Raw genomic sequence first — 18,908 nt, 5'->3', positions numbered from 1 at the left:
CATATATTCCACCGGTCTCCTTTTCCGCTTGAGTGCCCCCTTGCGGCCGTTAGTAAAATATGCACAAATTAGCTCCATCACCGTATAATCCTCAGACTTACGGCCATGCTACCCTGATAGCAAATTGCTAGTTTTAATTCATTATTTCGGCCACTAGGATACTGAACACATGCGAAATGTTCTCTGATGAAGGAAACTGTAGTTTGCACAAATATGTCAGGCAAATGAATTACTCTCTTTTCTGAGAGTTTTGTCGATGAAATGTTTCTAGTGCATGTCTTGCCAAAACTGTCTAAACTGTGAGGAAACTGACAGTGATTATTATTGACCAATGACGTAGAATAAAAACTGGACTGCGCAGTCTGCGAACATCATTGGTTCCTCCATGGTTAACAGGCTCTGACTTCTTGTCAGGGCAAAAAGTATGGTAAACATACACACATTGTTATGGAAAACGATGGAATAAATATATAATAACTAATTATGATAATTAATTACGACGGTTAAGATGAAACAAACTTCCGGGTGAAAAGTTACTTCTTTGCGACTACCAACAGTGCAAAAAAAAAAAAGAAAAAGATAAACGTATCCCAATTAAATACGATGTTATTATGTTTCACAGTGTAAAATTGTAAGGATGTCAAATGACTTCAACTTTCACGTGAAATAGTACCCAAAGCAATGTTTGCCCTGACCGGGGATTGACCACGTGAAAGGGGCGTGTGCGTAGTCCAGTTTTTATTCTACGTCCTCTGCCCAGTCCATATGAATGGGATGCAAGAACAAGGATGCCGGCATATCGTGTTGCATACGGTTACACTCAATGCTGTACAACAACAGCAAGGGAACTGGGAATAACCGTTTGCAGGGAAAAATATGACTTTTCCTCAAAATGTGCTGCATTGATATCAAATGGTTTGGTATCAACCAAAAAGGTAACGTTCGGGAAAATTGGTTGAACGTAACGTCACGGATCTTGTCGGACGAAAACGGAATAACAACGAGTGTTCCCATCTGATCGTCATGTGTTTGTTACTCTTTACACTACCGCTGCTTCCGCCCGACGCCATTTTGATGAAACTGAGGCGTAGAAATCGCTTGCCTGCCTCGCCGTCGTGTGATTTCTACAAGGAGACTATCTTTTTTTTTTCTTTTTACACCTTTTTGTCCTCCTCGCGCCGTGGAGGAGAAGGAGCGCACCCCGATGGACCCGGAGAGGAAAAAGGCACCGTTACGCGGGTAGCGGAGTCATATCATTGCCCATAGCTTGTTAGCTCGGCACCATTCGTTTTTTCGGTTTTCGTCTTTCTCTGCATTTATTAGTAAATTATTGTCGTCTCGGCGATGGGGGGTACTTGGCGTTGACATAAATCCCGTGGACTCGTTCTGTGGACTGTTTTGTGACGAACTGAGGCGTGGGGAATTTCCCCACCGCACAACCGCAACTGGCTGGACTGTCGTTAGCAACATTAGCTGCTAACTCAGCGGCCTGCCCTCGCTTTCTTTCCTATTCTGCCGCAAAAGGACTACCGGTGGCGGACGTGGCCATCGATAGAACGCCGCTCTCTCGGTAGAAGCGAGCTCGGACCTCCTTGGACCACCCCCTTGCTTGTATTTTCGGGGGGCTTGTGTGTGTCGCTTTGGTTTTGGACTCGAGAGGACTTGACAAAAAGGCACATGGCCTTTCATCTCTTGCGTTGGGATTAAACAAGGACTCTGCGTCATTGACTCGGCCTCCATTTTCCTTTTTTTTTGTCCAGTGTCTCAAGCCCAATTTGACGTATTAAAAAGTTACCAGGTTTGGCCTCCTGTGATTTGAGTGTTGACGCTGTTTATTATTTTGTTTGTTTTTGGTTACCCAAAGCCTGTGTCTATTCCACCCGTCCCCCAACCCTCTTCCTCCCCAACCCTTGTTATAAAAGAAAAGTGTGGCAAAATGTCGTGTGTTCACTACAAGTTCTCCTCCAAACTGGACTACAACACGGTCACGTTCGATGGGCTGCACATCACGCTAAGTGAGCTCAAGCGGCAGATCATGTCCAGGGAGCGCCTCAAGGCCACAGACTGCGACCTGCAGATCACCAACGCGCAGACGCGAGAAGGTAACCACCGATTCCACTACTATACTAATTTATATAATAAGCGATATCAGAACAGGGCTCATACTGATGCTAGCCTTTTTGGATATTGGGTTCTCGTGAACTAATACTTAACCATGTCAGTATTTGGGACGACACTGGTGGTTTGTCTGTGAATCGGGATGTGTCAAGAGTAAGAAGCCTTTTTGTTCACATTTGTCATTTTGTTAATTGAAATAGTATGTTTCAAAAGTACTAGTGGTACTGGCACTAATTATGCTGATAGATCCAGGTTTTGTAACATCCAAGCAATGTAATTTTGCGACTAGACTGGCCTGCCAGCAGTCAAGACCAGTCTCCTGTTGAAAATGTATGAAGCCTAAAATATGACAACGGAGACACCAGACTGTTGAACACATGAGAAAATTGATACAGATTCTACCTACAATGCTTCAATGAGAGTCCTCAGTTTCCAAACCATTGGTGTTGTGTTAGGAAAGGTGATGTAACAGTGACAGTCTCTGGTTTAATGAAATGTGTCATGGGCATCAAATTGTAAATGATCAACTAGATTTGATGCAAAGAAACAAAACTGATCAGTTCGTAGATCAAATATCTTTGTAATATATTCAATTGAATACAATTTGAAAATAGTTTGGGAATAATTGAGTTCTATTTTAATCTGTGTTTTGCACAACGTCCTAACTTGATGGGAATTAAATGTCTTAAGAGGACACAAGCAAAGGACAGATGTACACGAATTTTGCATGAACTTGACTATTTTGGCTGGAAGCAGTCATATTGCTCGGTTGTTAAATTAAGCTTAACACAATCAGTATTTTTGTGGCCTATAAGCGGGTTTAAAAAAAAAAAAAACTAACCGATCACAAGATGTAGCAATGAGTCTATTAAAATGTCCTGTTTATTTATTTTATGTGATTGTGTACGTATGTATGTTATGTATATTTTTATGATGGTGAGGCATAGAGACAGAACAAAATTAGTGGTCTTCTACCAGATGGCAGTAAGTACATACAGTGATTAATGTATCTACTTTTTGTGACATTGTTGTTTGTTGTTGTGCCCAGAGATTTTTTCAATTGAAAAGTATCAGGATGTCCCTTTGCTCCAAAAAGGTTGTGATTTCCTTCTCGTCTGATCGTGTTCAACAGAACGGCAGCATGTTTACAAATAACCAGGAGCGCGAGCACTATGTAACGCTTTCTTGATGGCTTGTGAGCCATATCGTATTAAAAGTACGTGAACAAACCTCAAGCAAGCCTTATATGAACGTCCTCTCCTGTTTTAAAACTGTGGTCACCATCAACACGTTTTTGCACCACTTTCTTCTAACATACTCTGTGCGATTCACGTATGTTGTCATTGCCGTGGTAACGATTTTATTCGCATTTGAGTTGACGAGATAAAGCCCACCAATCGTTTAAAAAAATACAAAACATGATGCGGTGTATCGGAATACAAGATTTTATTGCAGTAGCCTGAGATTGGACAATCGTGAAAGCAAATTTGTCTTGAAGTCTGAACTGCACATTATTTCGTTGTCTCATCTGTGTTCTCTCCCCCATATTGCTGTTTTTTGTTTTTGTTTTTAATAACTAAATTTGTTGAGAGATATTTACACTACTATGTCAAAACGCACAAAAAAATTTTATATGTATATTGCTGAATGTAAGTTTTGGACCCAAATATACTGCGCACGACCGCGGCCCAGCGTAAATGATTTTTGCAGTGTGTCAATGATTAGATTGGCCAAATATGACATTAAAACAACATGTCAGCCAATCACCATAAAATGCCAGCTATTGGCCGATTCTGATCATTCTTATGAAATGGGCGTAAAGTTTGTTAAATGTAATTATGACATTAAAACCTGTCAGCTGATCACCAAAAAATGCCAATGATTGCCCGATTCTGATCATGCTTATGAAATGGGCTTAAAGTTTGTTAAATTAAATTACTTATTGAGGCCATATGGTTAAGTGAACTTTCTCTTCCGAGTAACACGAACATTTTTGAATGTTTTACATTTTTACATGATGTCTTTTTTCTAGAATATACTGACGATGAAGCCCACATCCCCAAGCACTCATCGGTGATTGTCCGTAGAACACCAATCGGTGGCGTCAAACCGGCTGGCAGGACGTTCATTGTGTACGTCAATTACTATTTTTATAATTTCGTTTGATGATCAAAGCTGTGGTTATTTATGGATACCTCATCTCTTTGTCCCCGCAGAGATCGTTCTGACACGTCTGTCGCGGGATCATCAAGACCCGTATGTAACAAAAACGAGCAAAAAAACAGCAAACACACCCAAAAAAAAAACAACACTCATGCCTCCTCTCACTCCTCTACCCTCTTCCTTCGTAACAAGATGCTGTTAGTTGCGTCATGTTTATTTCTGTTGACAGTTCTACATGTGATTGGCTGTCTCTCTTGGGGAGTGGGAGGGCGTCTTAAGGGCTTAAATTGTTCGTTGTCTACGGCAAGTCAAGCAGTTATTTACTGATGTACTGTGCTTGCTAGTTTGAAAGGGAGTATGCACTATCCTGACTTGTGTTTCATATTGAAAATGGCTTTTGTAGCCCGCTTTCGCCCGGGCAAATATTTGTCACCTAATGATAATGTCATATGATAATGTCACTGTATTTTCTGTGAAAATAACATGTGGTTTGCAAGCAATCAATGCAGAGAAGCGTGGCTGTGATTAAATGTAATTCCTGACTGAATGGGGTGTGTGGGGAATCTTAAGTGATTTCTTTGATCTTTTTCATATTTTTTTTTTTGCCGATTGAAACGTTTTGATTACGCTCTTAATGTAATTCAGTCACATTTGTCAGCTGATTCCTCATGTACAAGATGTCTTGTTTTATGGACTACACATAAAGCACACTTTAAGGGTCACATCTTTGATAGTGCACACACAAGACGTACAGACGAGCGTAGGGAGTTTAAAAAAAAAAGAAAAAATTTCCAGCACCGTTTGAGTGGCACGTCAATGGTTATTGCTGGTGTAGTTGTCCTGTAAGCTGTAGAAGCCTGTCAATAAAGGTTTTCAAGCGAGTTCTGCATGTCAGAACCGCTTTTGCACCACATTCCCTGTGTGTTCCCTCCACAAATACCCAGTTTACAATCCAAACAGCCGGCTACTTTTTTTTGTTAGTTTTTTCCTTTTTTTTTTTAATCATATGAAAATGCCTCCTTTACGAATGAAAAATTGTCTTTTTTGTTAGTTGCCTGGCAAGGTGACTATTTTAAGCAGCCTCGGTGGTAGTCGACAGGTCGCAGTTTAAAGTATGTTTTTTTTTTTTTTTTTTAAGGATACCAACGCAAATCTGAATTGTTCAAGCTGCTACTGACTAATAAACCAAATAACGATGTTGAGCCAGTATTTTCAAAATGCTACTGTGCAAAACAAAGCCTCCCTTAATATGGAAATCTTCTAGGTAGTCATTGCGTTGGTTGGAATTATGAATCGTGTTCTGTTTTACTGTATGACCAGTCTTCGACAGCTAATTGTATGCGTGACAAAATTCGTAATGGTCAACCTAGTTACGTCAGCGCAATGTATACCCAGTTCATGTTTTTAACGATTTGTCTACTGCTATAAAGTCTTCAGTAAGAGTTTTGTTAATTTTTTTACTTTTGTTACTTAGTTTATGAAAAAAAAAAGTGACAGATATGAGATTTCATCACTCCGGCGTTGCGTCTGTGAGGGACTGGCCACAATCCAGGATATCTGAGATTGTGTTGTAATACTTTGAATGTCTTGTATTCTGATTCTCCCGCAGACCGACTCCTCACCGTCTATGTCTCTCGCCCAGCTCACCAAGGTAGAGTTTATGTTGACTCGTTCTCGAAGATGGCGCATATCTTTTTTATATGAAACATTTTGGACCGCTAATACATCCACACTTTTCCCTCCTTTTAGTTTTAATCTCGACTGTTTTGTTGTCTGGGGTTTTTTTTTTTCTAGACCGCTAATCTGGTTGATGCAAATGCATCCGAGGAGGACAAGATTAAAGCCATGATGACTCAGTCCAACCACGAATATGACCCTATTCAGTTAGTATGCCCTCACTTTAAACCTGTTTGGCCAGATCCCTGCGTATTTTGTGTTGTAGGTGGCACGACTGGATTAAAAGTGACACTTGGACATTTTTTCTGTAGTTACTCCAAGAAGGCAGTCGGACCCCCGCCGGCTCACTACCTCTGTTTCCGATGCGGAAAAACTGGTCACTACATTCGACAATGCCCAATGCTACTGGTAATGATTGATTTTTATTCGTTTAAGTATTTATTCATATCTTGCGTGTGTGTATGAGTGTGGTTGTCTCGAATAAATACTGCATGTTCTTAGGTCCAGGATAAGAGTGTGGAGGCTCCCAAGCAGGTGAGAACCAGCAAGGGGATTCCTCAGAGTTTCATGGTCAAAGCGGAGCCTGGCACCAAAGGAGCCATGTTGACCAGCACGGGAGAATACGCCATACCGGCCATAGACGCGTACGTTTAAAGTCCGTCTACAATCACCGTGTCCCTGAAGAATCTTTGACCCTTGATGAGTAAATGTCTCTCTCGCTGTAGGGAGGCGTACGCGCAGGGGAAGAAGGAGCGCCCGCCGTTTGTTCCACACGAGCAGTCGTCCTCTGAGGATGAATCCGATCCCATTCCCGACGAGCTGCTGTGCCCCATCTGTAACGATCTGATGACGGATGCTGTTGTCATTCCGTGCTGCGGGAACAGTTACTGTGACGAATGTGAGTATCAAACGAGTGAACTACAATTTGTTCGAGCGGAAATGCCGACCTCTGCCAGAGGTGAAGTGATTCCGAAAAGTGTCAGTAGATGCACTACTGAATGCCGTTTACAATTGTGAATCTTCAAAATGGTGTATTCATGCATTTTATGTAATACCAACATTTTAAAAGTACAATAAGTCTCAAAATTCATTTAAATAACATTATAATGTTGCTAACCAATGATGACAAAAGTACGTTTTACCATTAATGCGACTCCTTTGCTGATGGCTTAGTCGTCTGTTTCATACGTCATTAAATGAAACTTCATGCAGCCTTTGAGACTTCCATCCATTATTCATGTAACCAAACATTGTACGTTATGGGGGGTCTGTAAAGCCATACACAACCACCAAAAGAGCCAGGTGTCATAGATTCCTGGCCCATTCTGTATGCACTAGTACGTTGTGAAATTAGATAATTCAAACATTTTGTAAATGTTCTTTTACAACCTTGTTTCCAAACAGTAACTGTAGCAGATCTGTAAAACGGCTCAAACGTAACAGAAAAGTCATTTTTATTCGTCCTCCTCATATTCACTGAAACCCCTAAAGTATCAGAGTTGAACAGCCTCAGAAAGTCTCACGTCATTTCAATCTCTGTCCCTCTCAGTCATTTTTATCTTGAGTTATCACTGAAGTTGTGCTGTTCCTCCTCATGTAGCCGGCCAGGCATTTAATCCGTTATTAGTTCCTTTAATGCTGCTCCACGCATTAAAAAAAAAAAAAAAACACTGGATTATCTTTGCATTTTTCCAATTTCTGTTAAAGCTTTTTAAATTAATGTGAAAAATCTGCATTTTGCTTGGTGATTGTCGTGCACAGTCCTGGTTTAAGCGAGGGCACCAAAAACTTGTGCAGTCTTCTACACAGGCTAAAGGTAGCTTTCTTTTTCTACTGGGAATTGAGGTAGATTCTTCTTCTATGTACAATTCAGGTTTATTCTTCTTCTACGTGCGGTGAAAGTAAAGCGTCCTCCTCATCCATCTGCACATGCCCAAACCTTAGTGCATTGTTGAGAATGGCCACGTTTTAACCTGTTTGTTCGAACAATTTTTTCTTATACTTTTAAACTCATAGCCTCTAGCGACAAAAAAAATAAAATGAAAAATTTACACACACATATATTCTAGCCGCATCGTTAAATATGCTGCAGGCTTTACAGGGCCTGAAAAAGTAGCAGATTGTCATCCGGAAAGTAAGTGAATGTAACCAGTTTAGTTAGACATGGTCCAGATCGGAACATTACCCTGTTTTATTTTTTTTTTCCATCTCCAGGTATCCGAACAACCTTGTTGGATTCTGAGGAACATATTTGCTTCACATGCAAACAATCCGATGTTTCGCCTGACAATCTCATTGCCAACAAGTTCCTTCGACAGGTACCCTTTGTCAAACACGTTTTTATAAGTTGTTGTCCTTTTACAGTTAGATTTGAGTTTTCATATTTTGCCACGCAGGCTGTGAACAACTTCAAGAATGAGACCGGCTACACGAAACACGGGCGGAAACAAATCCAACCTTCAGCTCCTCCTCCTCCACGGCCTCACCTTCTCAATCGGCCTCTGCAGTCTAGGCAGCAGGACCCCTTGGTGGCCAACATCTCCCACCCACCACCTCCTGTTCTTCCTCACGCTCCTGCTACCACTAGTGTGGCTACCCCTCAGGATCATACCCCACCCGCGGCCCCTCCTGCCACTAACACTCCCACCCCTACGCCATCGCCGCCCCATCACTCTGATGTCACTGAGGAAAGGAAAGAAGCTTCGCCAGTTCCGCCGCCGGTCGTTGATCACGGTTCTCCTCGGGTCGCCGTCAATCAGGATGAGCCACCACCGCCAGGGTGAGTTCAACAGACTAGCCCCAAAACCGACAACAAATCTGCAGTGTTAATTTATCATGCTTTTTTGTGTGATAGTGATGCGGAACCCCCTGCACCCATTGTGATGCAAGGCCCAACTAAAAATACAGAAAGCAGATCACAGGTGATTGTTTTGATTATAAGAAATCTCTCATTAAAACTTTAGGTCATATTTAGACTGGGCAGGGACAAATATTCACTTTTTGGAATTCAGTCTTGTCCATTTGTCTAGTATACTTGCTTCAAATATGGCAGCAATCGAACAAACCGAGTTGGGCAAATTTGTCTTTGAAGGAACCTCAAAAATGGTCAACATGACTCCAAAATTACAGACTTGCTGTCTTTTTGGTGTGTTCTTCAGACTTTGTCCTGCGTTCTTTTGGAACAAACATGTTCACAGAATTTCACATCATTTGGTGAAACTGATGTCAAGATGTATTTTTTTCTAGTGGGTTCTAAAATTGTGGCAGGCCATAGGTGCATGATACACAGATTGGTGAAACCGTTGTGGAGAGCAAAATGTAACCTAAACTGCTCTTAAAAAATAGTTATAGCCCTCAATACTTGAGGAATTTTGTTGAGTAATTTTGTCTCAGTGCTGTAACCAGCACTAGTGGCAAAACATTTTTTTCTAAGCAACCCACCCAAAAATATGTTTGGGCCAAAGCACTCTAGTAATTACTTAGTCAGTTTGCACCAGTGGGTGAAACTAGTTACAGGGAGCAAACTTATGACAGCACATTGTGCATTTTTTAACATACATTCAAGTACATTAAAAAAAAGTAAATTGTTGAATGAACCATGCTGTAAAAGGTCAGCTTAAAAAAAAATCCGTTTTTGTTTCAACATTTATTTTACGCAGGCTTACAATTTGCCTCTCATCAGTGCACCTTCGGCCTCGAGGCAGCCTCTTCTGTCAGGTAATAACCATTCACCACATTCAAGGATATTTTGTGATTGTAATTTAAAAAAAAAAAAACATTATGATCAAATGACCAATTGTGTGTTTTGCTCTCTTTAGGTCCCCATTCCCGGCCCCACCAACCTCACAGGGACAGGGGAGGGAGACATTGGGAAAGGTGAGGACACACTAAAAGGCACAGGTGTCATGAACTCAAGACTAAAATGTAAAAAATGTAATCAAAAATATTTTGGCTTGAGTAGTCTGGTGGTCATATTTGGTCAATGCGAAACTCTTAACGATGATTGTAGTTGCCTAAAAACTGGTGATGCATTGTTATTAAGATTTACACTACATGTTTTCATTTTTCATTACTGTGGTAACAGACACATGCTCGAGCCACACGGCTACACACCGTACACAAATACATTGCCGGTCAGCCTTAGGATATGTTCGTACTATATATCTCTCAAAACAAAATAAAATCATTTTTTTAAATTTCAGGTCCTACAGGAGCAGAGGCGAGCCCTCTTCCACCCACCTCCAGACGGCCCAACTCCCTCTTTCCACACCTTCCCTGTACGTGTCGCCCTCTCTCTACCCGCCCCCACCGCAGGCATACCCTCCCTTGTACCCCACAGGCCCTGGCCTCCTTCCACCGCCGACGTTGGGTTACCACCCTCAGCCCATTTTCGGCCCTGGGCCGCCAGGCGTCAACCCTCCCTGGGGAGCTCCCAGCGGCCAGCCCCCTCTACTTACCCTGCCCGCCTCCCTCAGTCAGCCCTCTCTCTCCAAAGAAGACTTCTACAGGCAGCGGCACCACCGGCAAGACAAGTGAGTAGTTGAACTCCTTGGAATAATCCAAGGAATTTTATACAAACCATAATCCTAGTTTGAAATCTTAAAAAAATTAACCTGAGTTTGAAGCCCTGATTTGAAAATTTAGCCTAGTTAAAAATCTGAACCCTAATTTGAAACCCTGTTCATTTGCTGTTCATGTGACACTGATAAGGTACAGATTTGTACAATTTATCCATCCATCCATTTTCTTGGCCGCTTGTCCTCACAAAGGTCGCAGGAGTGGTGGAGCCTATCCCAGCTTTCAATTGGCATTAGGCGAACTGAACTGGATGCCAGCCAATCCGTGGGCACAGAGAAACAAACAGCCGCACTCACAATCACACCGAGCAGGAATTTAGAGTGTCCAATTAATGTTGCATGTTTTTTGGATGTGGGAGGAAACCGGAGTGCCCGGAAAAAACCCACGCAGGCACGGGGAGAACATGAAAACTCCACACAGGCGGGTTTGGATTGAACCTGGGTCCTCCAAACTGTGAGGCCAATATTTTCCAGCTGCCCCACCGTGTAATAAATGCGACCTTTTTGTTTTACAGCATCACATCCAAACTTGACGAGTTCACAAAAGACTTCCACAAAGAGCTGATGAAGTACCGAAATGCGCCAAAGAGACAGAGACCTTCGTATTCTAGGTAACCAAATTTTGTCATTGCTTCAACACATTTTGTCCCAAACCGTCAAAACAGTAGTAGTAAGTAGCAATACGCATTCTACATAAGAAAAATCTTAGCAGACCACCACATGTATACGTCACAAAACATATGCACGGACTGAAACGTTGTGTATGTTGCTGTGTAATTCCTGAAGTACCTAGTCCGTGTTAAATCTGGACCCAATTACTTGGAACACAGTTATTCTGCTGTGTAAATGGCTTTCTCCCATGTTGTGGAAGAGCATTTAAATGCATACATGTACCTGTCACTGTACATCGCTGGGATAGATGAACAAAGATACCGTATTTGTGGTAAAATAATTACAATTAAGTAAAATTGGCTAATATCCTGCAGCACAAATGTGTTGTCAGTAAAACATCAACTTGTACTCATTTTGCGTTCTTTCTCTCCTTCCTAAACAGGTCTCGATCATATAGCCGCTCTCCAGTCAGCCGCTCTTACACTCGCTCTCGCTCCAGGTCCAGATCCAGATCAAGGTCTTACTCATACACCCCAAGTCGGTCGCGGTCACGTTCACGCTCCCACGGGCGGCCGTATCCCCGTTCACCTTACTCCCGACGCAATGGACGCAGCTATGGACGCTCCCGCTCAAGGTCCCGGTCCCGCTCCCGCTCGAGGTCATATGGGTACCGTCGCTCTGGTTCGCCGCCTTCATTCCGTGGTGCCACTTGGGAAGGCGGCGAAGGGGCATCCTCGTTCCGGTCCAGGTCTCATTCCCGCTCCCCTGGCGGTTTCCGGAACCGCAGCCCAGGTGGACGGAAGCCTCCACCTCGTGAATTACCACCTTATGATCTAAAGACTCTCAGCCCCGGCAGTCACGAACGCTGGGAACGGGATAGCTACCGGCAATGGGAGCGCGAGTATAGAGAATGGTACAACAAGTATTACAAAGACTGTGAGAACCAACACCAGGTGATCTATCATCGGGGACGCGGTAGCAGGGAGAGGGAACGAGAGCGGGAACGGGTATCCCCCTTGCACAGGGAGTACTCCCCTCAAGCCAGAGGGAGAAGATGTAGAGATGAGAAAGTGCCACCAACTCACAATCCTTCATCATCTAAGACAAATGTCAAGCTCCTGAAAACCAAGAAAGTCAAAAAGAGGCGAGCCGGCGAGGATGGGGAGCAATCGCATCACTCTGTAGACAGGGGTGACGCCACGCCCGTCAGAGATGAACCCATGGATGACATCCTATCGCCAAACAAAACGTCCCCCATCGCCTCCAAGCCAGCATCATCTACTGCCAGTTCCAAGGCTCCTGCCTCCAAAATTACCACAGCACCCGCAAAAGCCTCGGTCAAGCCCGTGTCTAAGACTGACAAGGGAAAGAAAGAGAAGGCTCAGAAAGTAAAACCTAAAGCAAAGACTGATGCTTCCAAAGTGAAAAATGACAAAGTGAAGAAGAAGACTGGTGAGTCTGTTGTGACCAAAAAGAAAGAGCCCTCTTCTACTGTCGCTGCTAAAACATCAAAAACCACCAAAGCCAAACCTGAAGAATCCCACAACTCAATAGCTCCAAAAAAGGAAAAGTCTAAAAGCTGTTCTGTGAGGCCACCCCTCCTAAAGACCCCCCCATTGTTCACCCCAGGCCTACCTCTACCACATCCATCTCTCCACGAAAGCCTCCGGCCTGGCAATGACAACCGAGTGCGAAGAGAGCCCCCACATGGCGGCGGCCTCATCCCCTTACCCCACCAACAAGTGCTTCCCTACCTCCACCGACCTCCTTTGCGGCTGGGTGAGGAGGGCCGCTCCTTGCTAGGCTCCCCGCCCGGAAAACTCCGGAGACTGGATGGACCCGGGATTGGCGTTGAGGTCTTCCCGCACCTCCACGACTCCCATCAGTTGCCACTCCCGAGATTCTCACACACGCCTGACAGACCTGGTCTTCTTCCCGTGCTTGTGGGCCGCGAGATTGTCTGGGCGGACAAAGACAGAGGCCCCATCAGACCGCTCATGGACTTGCCGGTGGGTCTTACTGCAATACACCCGAGAAACGGCATCCACACAATCACCCCTTCGTTGCTTGAGTTTGGTTCAGCCGAGAAGCATGTAGGCAAAATGTAGATTCTAATGTCATTTAAATGGTTAAGTATAATCAAGTGGCACATAGTTCAATTTTCAATGATACAAACCCCACTCAGTGATCACAGAAAAAAATTGGCATACCAACAGCTGTTTGTTGTGTAGTTCATGTGACATGGAAGAAGGCACACCACATGTATTTCCATGTCTGTTGTAGTACCAGGACTGACCTGTGAGATGCAGCATTGTGCCACGACATTCATGCAGTCACATATGACTGATGATACATATCGTATGGCTTTTTTTTTTTTTTTTTTAATAATGATACATGCTGAAATAAGTTATGTTAACCAAGATCCGTGTATAATTGACAACTTGGCCTGTGAGAATCATGGTGCACTGTGCAGCAAGTGATCCATTACTTGTAAGCTAGTAGAAAATTAATTTTATGTCCAAATGAAGCATAAACCTATCAAGTAATGTTTGTTCTGTCTATCCAGGTGAAGCCAGTGACCCAGAGAAGCATCCCTCTGAGCAGAGACCATGTCAAAAAAGACAACCCCACCTCGGACTCTGACAAGACCACCGCGGACCGATTTGGTGCTGCCAACAATCCAGATGCGGACAGACCCAGCAGTAATTCTGAAGCCGTTGACGCAAAGGAGCGTTTTTCTTCCTCTGACGGGGGGATCTCAAGAGAAAAAGCTGCGGAGAAATCCTCGGTGTCTGACAAAGACGCTGACCGGAATTCAGGATTAGACAGAGAGCGGGAAAGTAACTGGAGAATAGACAGAGAGCGGGAAAGAGGTTCAGATCGGGGGCGGGAAAAACCCTTGCGCTCTGACAGAGACCGGGAAAAACCTTTGGGATCGGACAGAGATCAGGAAAAAACTTTGGGGTCTGACAGAAATCGGGAAAGAACCACAGGCTCTGACAGAGATCGGGAAAGGGGTTCAGACAGAGACAGAGATCGGGAAAAGGGTTCCGATCGGGAAAAGGGTTCCGATCGGGAAAAGGGTTCCGACAGAGATTGGGCGAAAGCTTCGAACAGAGACAGAGAAAAGACTTCAGACCGTGATCGTGCAAAAGCATCGAGTTCAGACAAAGATCGTGCGAAAGCCACAGATAGAGAGAGGGAAAAGGCCGCTAGTTCTGACCGAGATCGAGAAAAAACTTCGGGATCTGACAGGGACAGGACTTCGGCATCAGAGAGAGAGCGCGACAGAGTCTCTGGATCAAGCTCAAAGAAGGTCTCGGCAGTGAAAGATGCTGATGTAGGCGAAAAATCACAGAAGACGGACCGTAAAAACTCCGGAAGCGCAGCCAGCAGATCTGTTTGCTTGGACAAAATGACCATCGCGGAGAAATCGGCCGTCAGCAAAAAGCAGGGAACCAACCAAGAGAAGTCGAGCAATTCCTCCAAGGAGACCACGGAGAAAGTTGCAAAATCAGATCGGTGGGTCTTGCAAAGTATCGTGTCTTGACTCTTTTTTTTTTTTTTTTTTTTCTAGCACCTTTTTTATTCCTTTTTTCATCTTCCCAGTAGTGTTTCCAAGGAGAGACCTGCGAAGACTGCATCCACCGGGAAGAAACCTGACCCCACTCCCAAAGAAGGTGAGTCAACAAGGCCATGTGTCAACATCATATGACTTTTTGTTTTGTCTGGATAACACTGGATCTGGACCAAGTGTGAACTGCAGGACTTCCAAGATAGGAGGTTTGTGGTCCTAAAATCTAATCCTAAAAGTGTGGAAGTGGGGATTTGTCCCACCAGGGCGGCTCCGACTGCCAGAGAAAAACTCCTTTTGTGTTATTACATACTTGGCCATTAAAGCTGATTCTGCCAATGTGAAATGGTGAGCGGGTGTATTATGTCTATCGTGCGCGTTTGTCAACATACCCAAAGATGAACTGTTGACAACCCGCTTCTGCGTGGTGGGCTCTTTTGAAGGGCCAAATGAGCCACCACGACTTCCCTGTACTGCAGGTGTCAAACTCAAGGCCCAGGGGCCTGAATCGGCCCGCCGCGTGGGCATATTTTGTATTCCCTTCCATGATTTTTGTTTGAATCCGTACCAAAATTACTACATTATAAATCATAAAATTGAGGTACTGCAAGCATTGTTGTGTTACCAAACAATAGTTGAAAAACCCATTACCCTTGATTCCCGATTCCAAAAGTAGTTTATAAGTTCCATGTGGAAATATGATGAGGCAGCTAAAGAATTTTATGTTTTCAGTCATAACGGTCTTCTGAGGGAAACTGGAATGCCAATGTGGCCCGTGACAAAAAAAGTTTAACACCTCTGCTCTACTGCATGGCCAAAGCCATCACCAAGCGACGAAATTACACTTATTCAATTGAAATTTGAAAAATCATTCTAAATTAAAGGTAAGGGGGGACTTGGGTGCATTTATTTTTTTACCCCCTTTTCCAAATGTTGGATTTTGGGAAGGATGAATATTTGGACTTCTGTGAATCGTTTGGCAGGTGTATTTTGAGTTGGATTTTGTGAAATTTGGGAATATGGAATTGTTCAACAAGTTCCCTGTTTGGAACATTGAGCATTATTTGACTGAACAATTGAGAAATCGGGAATCTGTTTAATATATCTAGCCGTATAGGAAATTGATCTTGGAAAATGATAGAATTCTTCAAAAATTATTTTTTAATATATATTTACAGTTTTGGATTTTCTCTTTGTAGGGAAAGATGGAGAGACAAAAACGAAGCCCAAACCCAAGATCAGTCGCAAGGTCTTAGCCAGCCAGCCTGCCGGCACCGCCAGGTAAGAGGTTGATGCGGTGTATTTAAGAGCCTCAACTTAAGTTTTCAGCATTTTCTGTCTTTTTAAATTTTCCATCATTTTGTTTTTATTTTCATTTTTCCTTTTGTCTTTTTCTTTTTCTTACTTTCTGCCTTTGTCTTTCGTTCACTGCATACATTCATTTGGTAGACCCGCCCAGGAGCCCAAGCTGAACACTGGAACGGAAGAGAAGAACAGGGACTCTTCGGAAACTTTGGAGCCAACGACTCAGTCTGGCCCCCAAAACGTTGGGGAGGAGCTCCTCATTCAAGCGCCTCCTCGCTCCAAGTGGGAGCGGGAAGATGACGAGGAGGAGGAGGAGGAGCAGCAGCAGTTGGCTGCAGCGGTAGCGGCTCCTCAAGAGACTCTCAAAGAGCCGTCACCTATCCCGAAGAAGACTGAGCCAATGAGGGCTGACAAGAAGCCTGTGGCCAAGGAGGAGAAAAAGAAGGTGCCCAAGGACGAAAGCAAGACCAGCAAACCCACCAAAGTCAAGATTATCCGAGAGGAGAAGAAGGCAACTAGGGGGGAAAGGGGGTCAAAAGCAGAGGTAAGAGAAGGGAAGGAGCGAGGTTCACCCGGGAAGGAGGAGAAGAACCTTAGCTGCCCCGAGCCCAGGAGGCAGCGCCTTTGCTCGGACCTGGGCCGCGAGACGGACGAGGCCGCCTTTGTGCCGGACTACAGCGAGGGTGACGAGGCCTCGGACAGCAGCCCCACGACCAGCCAGCGCTCCAACAGCAATCGCAGTGACTCCCCCGCCTCTGCCTCGACCGGCGCCGCCGGCGTGGGTGACAAGAAGAAGAAAAAGAAACACAAGAAGCACAAGAAACACAAGAAGCATAAGAAGCACAAAGTAGGGGAGAAGGAGGTCGGTGAGCACAAGGAGCACAAGCATAAACACAAGAAGAAGAAACACAAGAAAAGCAAAGACAAGGACACCGAGGAGGCCAAGCCTGAGAAGGAAGAGCCGCAGGCCGTAGCTGCCGCGGAGATCTCCAAACCTTGATGCCGCCTGGAAACCAAAAGAGGAAAATGACAGACAGATGAAGTCAAAGCTGAGGTTGAGCAGCTAAAACCCAGGCCTCTCCACGATAACAGTTGGAAATCAGAAGAGCTAGGACGAGAGGACGTCGAGGCTGATGATGAAAGAGCCGGGAATTCAACCTATATGTCCAAAACTTTGGCGTCACTGGGAACTCGAATGATGACAAACGCTGAAGGAAGGGCCAGAAGCCAGGTCCCCAACCTTGAGGCCACTTTGGAACTCGATTTACTCAGGGATACGCAGGAGTTTCATGTCGCAGCCTGTTAGTTCACTGTACATAAAACCAGGAAGTCTTGGTCCCCTCCCTCCCTCCCTCCCTCGCGAGGAACTTGGTCTCTTCCCTGTGATGGATCTCGCGCATTAATGCCATTGACCTGTAAATATTCTTAGTCACACTTTCATGGCGATCCAATGTTTCAGCATTTTTTTCCTTCCTTCTCCAGGTTATGAATCAATACCGTTTCCCTGTAAATATTCTTGGTCACACTTTGATTGCCCTACATTGGAGGGCGTCTTTTCGCAATATGAATTGGAGCGATCGTGGCGTCATTTTACATTTGGTATTGTTGCACTTATTAGATAGACGCGTGAGCGTTCGTAGGCTCGGAAGGTAAACAAATCTGTTGTGGAGTCACGCAACACTGGATGCAGAGGAAAAAGCAGTCATTCAAAGTAGGTTTTTGTTCCAAGTTTGATTGTGCGAGTGGACGGAAACAGGAGTCTTACTCATGACTTGTTCCTGTTTCTTGTTTCTTTTTTTTTTTTAAATAAAAAATGTTTTGACTCAAAAAAGGCTTTGTTTTTATTGAACATTCAGTGTGTTGTCTGAACCTGGACGAAATTTAATCCTAACCCATTCGTGGGCAACGTCCCATTTTTGAGACGAGATTATAAATTAGTAAAGTTATCATATAACTTAACCATAAACAAAAAGGAAGTGTTATTTCCTTGATTGTGGCCTGTTGGGAGACTTTTATCTCAATAAGGCAAAAAATTGCCACCCTGCCCATGAATGGGTTAATTGAAAAATGCCTTCCTTCTGTTGCCTCTAATATTGTACAAAAACATTAAATGCAAACATTTTGGGGGACTGAACAGCCTCCAGGTTAAAAAAAAAAAAAAAGGGTAATGCGGAAATACCCAATTTCAATGAACGTGGGAATCCTTTCGACTTGTATTCAGTTGAATACAAAGACTAGATATTTCATGTTTAAACTGATGAACATTGGGTTTATTTTTTTTACCCCCTATTATTTAGAATTTAATGCCTGTAAATGAGAAGGAAAAAAATTGGAAACAAGTCATTTTGTGTGAAAGCATTCCCAAAAGGCTCAATTATTCACAAGCAAGGTTGGAGTGAGGTTCAACATTTTCACGAGAAAATAATCCCAGCACTTTCAGAACATCTTTAAATTTACAAATGTGAATAATTTAGGGATTTCACCATCTACATACATATTAAAAATAAATAAAAAAATTTCAAAGAATCTTGAGAAATCTGCGCGTAAGATTCAAGGCTGAAAGGCAACATCGAATACCCCGACCTTCGATCGCTCAGGCAGCACCGCGTTAACAAATGACATTACTGTGTAAAGGATGTTTCCATGTAGGTTTAGGAACACTTGAGAAAACCATCGTGAGTTCACAGGTTGTCACCGCGTCCACAGATCTTAAATCGGGACTCTTTCAGTGTTATATCAGCAGCACCTAGAAAGGACGCTGGTGTCTCAGGACTGGCTCATCTCAGATGGACTGATGAAAACGTTTGTGAGGGTCTGGTGGGAACGTCTGGTAGAATCCGCTGTCAGAAGAGAGAATTTGTACTCCGACCTCTGATAGAAAT

At 43.8% G+C, this 18,908-nt stretch overlaps 1 protein-coding gene across 4 annotated transcripts; it reads left to right on the top strand.

Annotated features, from left to right (window-relative positions):
• Positions 1 to 734: 734 nt before the first annotated feature.
• Positions 735 to 17,851, top strand: LOC133505934 (E3 ubiquitin-protein ligase RBBP6-like). 4 transcript variants are annotated; one of them, XM_061829502.1, is made up of 21 exons: positions 735 to 1,798; positions 1,923 to 2,102; positions 4,151 to 4,250; positions 4,335 to 4,374; positions 5,891 to 5,932; positions 6,076 to 6,164; positions 6,270 to 6,366; positions 6,460 to 6,602; positions 6,684 to 6,856; positions 8,173 to 8,276; positions 8,355 to 8,737; positions 8,813 to 8,879; positions 9,618 to 9,675; positions 9,777 to 9,834; positions 10,161 to 10,490; positions 11,051 to 11,146; positions 11,590 to 13,156; positions 13,714 to 14,669; positions 14,757 to 14,827; positions 15,921 to 16,002; positions 16,171 to 17,851. In XM_061829502.1, the coding sequence occupies exons 2-21, from the start codon at positions 1,937 to 1,939 to the stop codon at positions 17,024 to 17,026; spliced, it is 5,478 nt and encodes a 1,825-aa protein (XP_061685486.1). In that variant the 5' UTR covers positions 735 to 1,798; positions 1,923 to 1,936; the 3' UTR covers positions 17,027 to 17,851. The 4 variants fall into 4 exon arrangements, with proteins under 4 accessions (XP_061685486.1, XP_061685488.1, XP_061685487.1 ...); XM_061829504.1 differs by having other exon boundaries at positions 736 to 2,102; positions 6,466 to 6,602; positions 16,171 to 17,850; XM_061829503.1 differs by having other exon boundaries at positions 736 to 2,102; positions 14,760 to 14,827; positions 16,171 to 17,850.
• The last annotated feature ends 1,057 nt before the right edge of the window (positions 17,852 to 18,908 follow it).

This window comes from Syngnathoides biaculeatus, chromosome 9 (assembly GCF_019802595.1).
Source record: "Syngnathoides biaculeatus isolate LvHL_M chromosome 9, ASM1980259v1, whole genome shotgun sequence".
NCBI lineage: Eukaryota > Metazoa > Chordata > Actinopteri > Syngnathiformes > Syngnathidae > Syngnathoides > Syngnathoides biaculeatus.
This window is presented reverse-complemented; position numbering and strand designations above follow the sequence as displayed.

Excerpts from the sequence above, each read along its gene's own strand:
- LOC133505934 (XM_061829502.1), top strand. The coding sequence starts at position 1,937 with ATGTCGTGTGTTCACTACAAGTTCTCCTCCAAACTGGACTACAACACG. Across the intron at positions 8,738-8,812 it reads GATGAGCCACCACCGCCAGG|TGATGCGGAACCCCCTGCAC; the intron begins GTGAGTTCAACA and ends TTTGTGTGATAG. Across the intron at positions 9,835-10,160 it reads GGAGGGAGACATTGGGAAAG|GTCCTACAGGAGCAGAGGCG; the intron begins GTGAGGACACAC and ends TTTAAATTTCAG.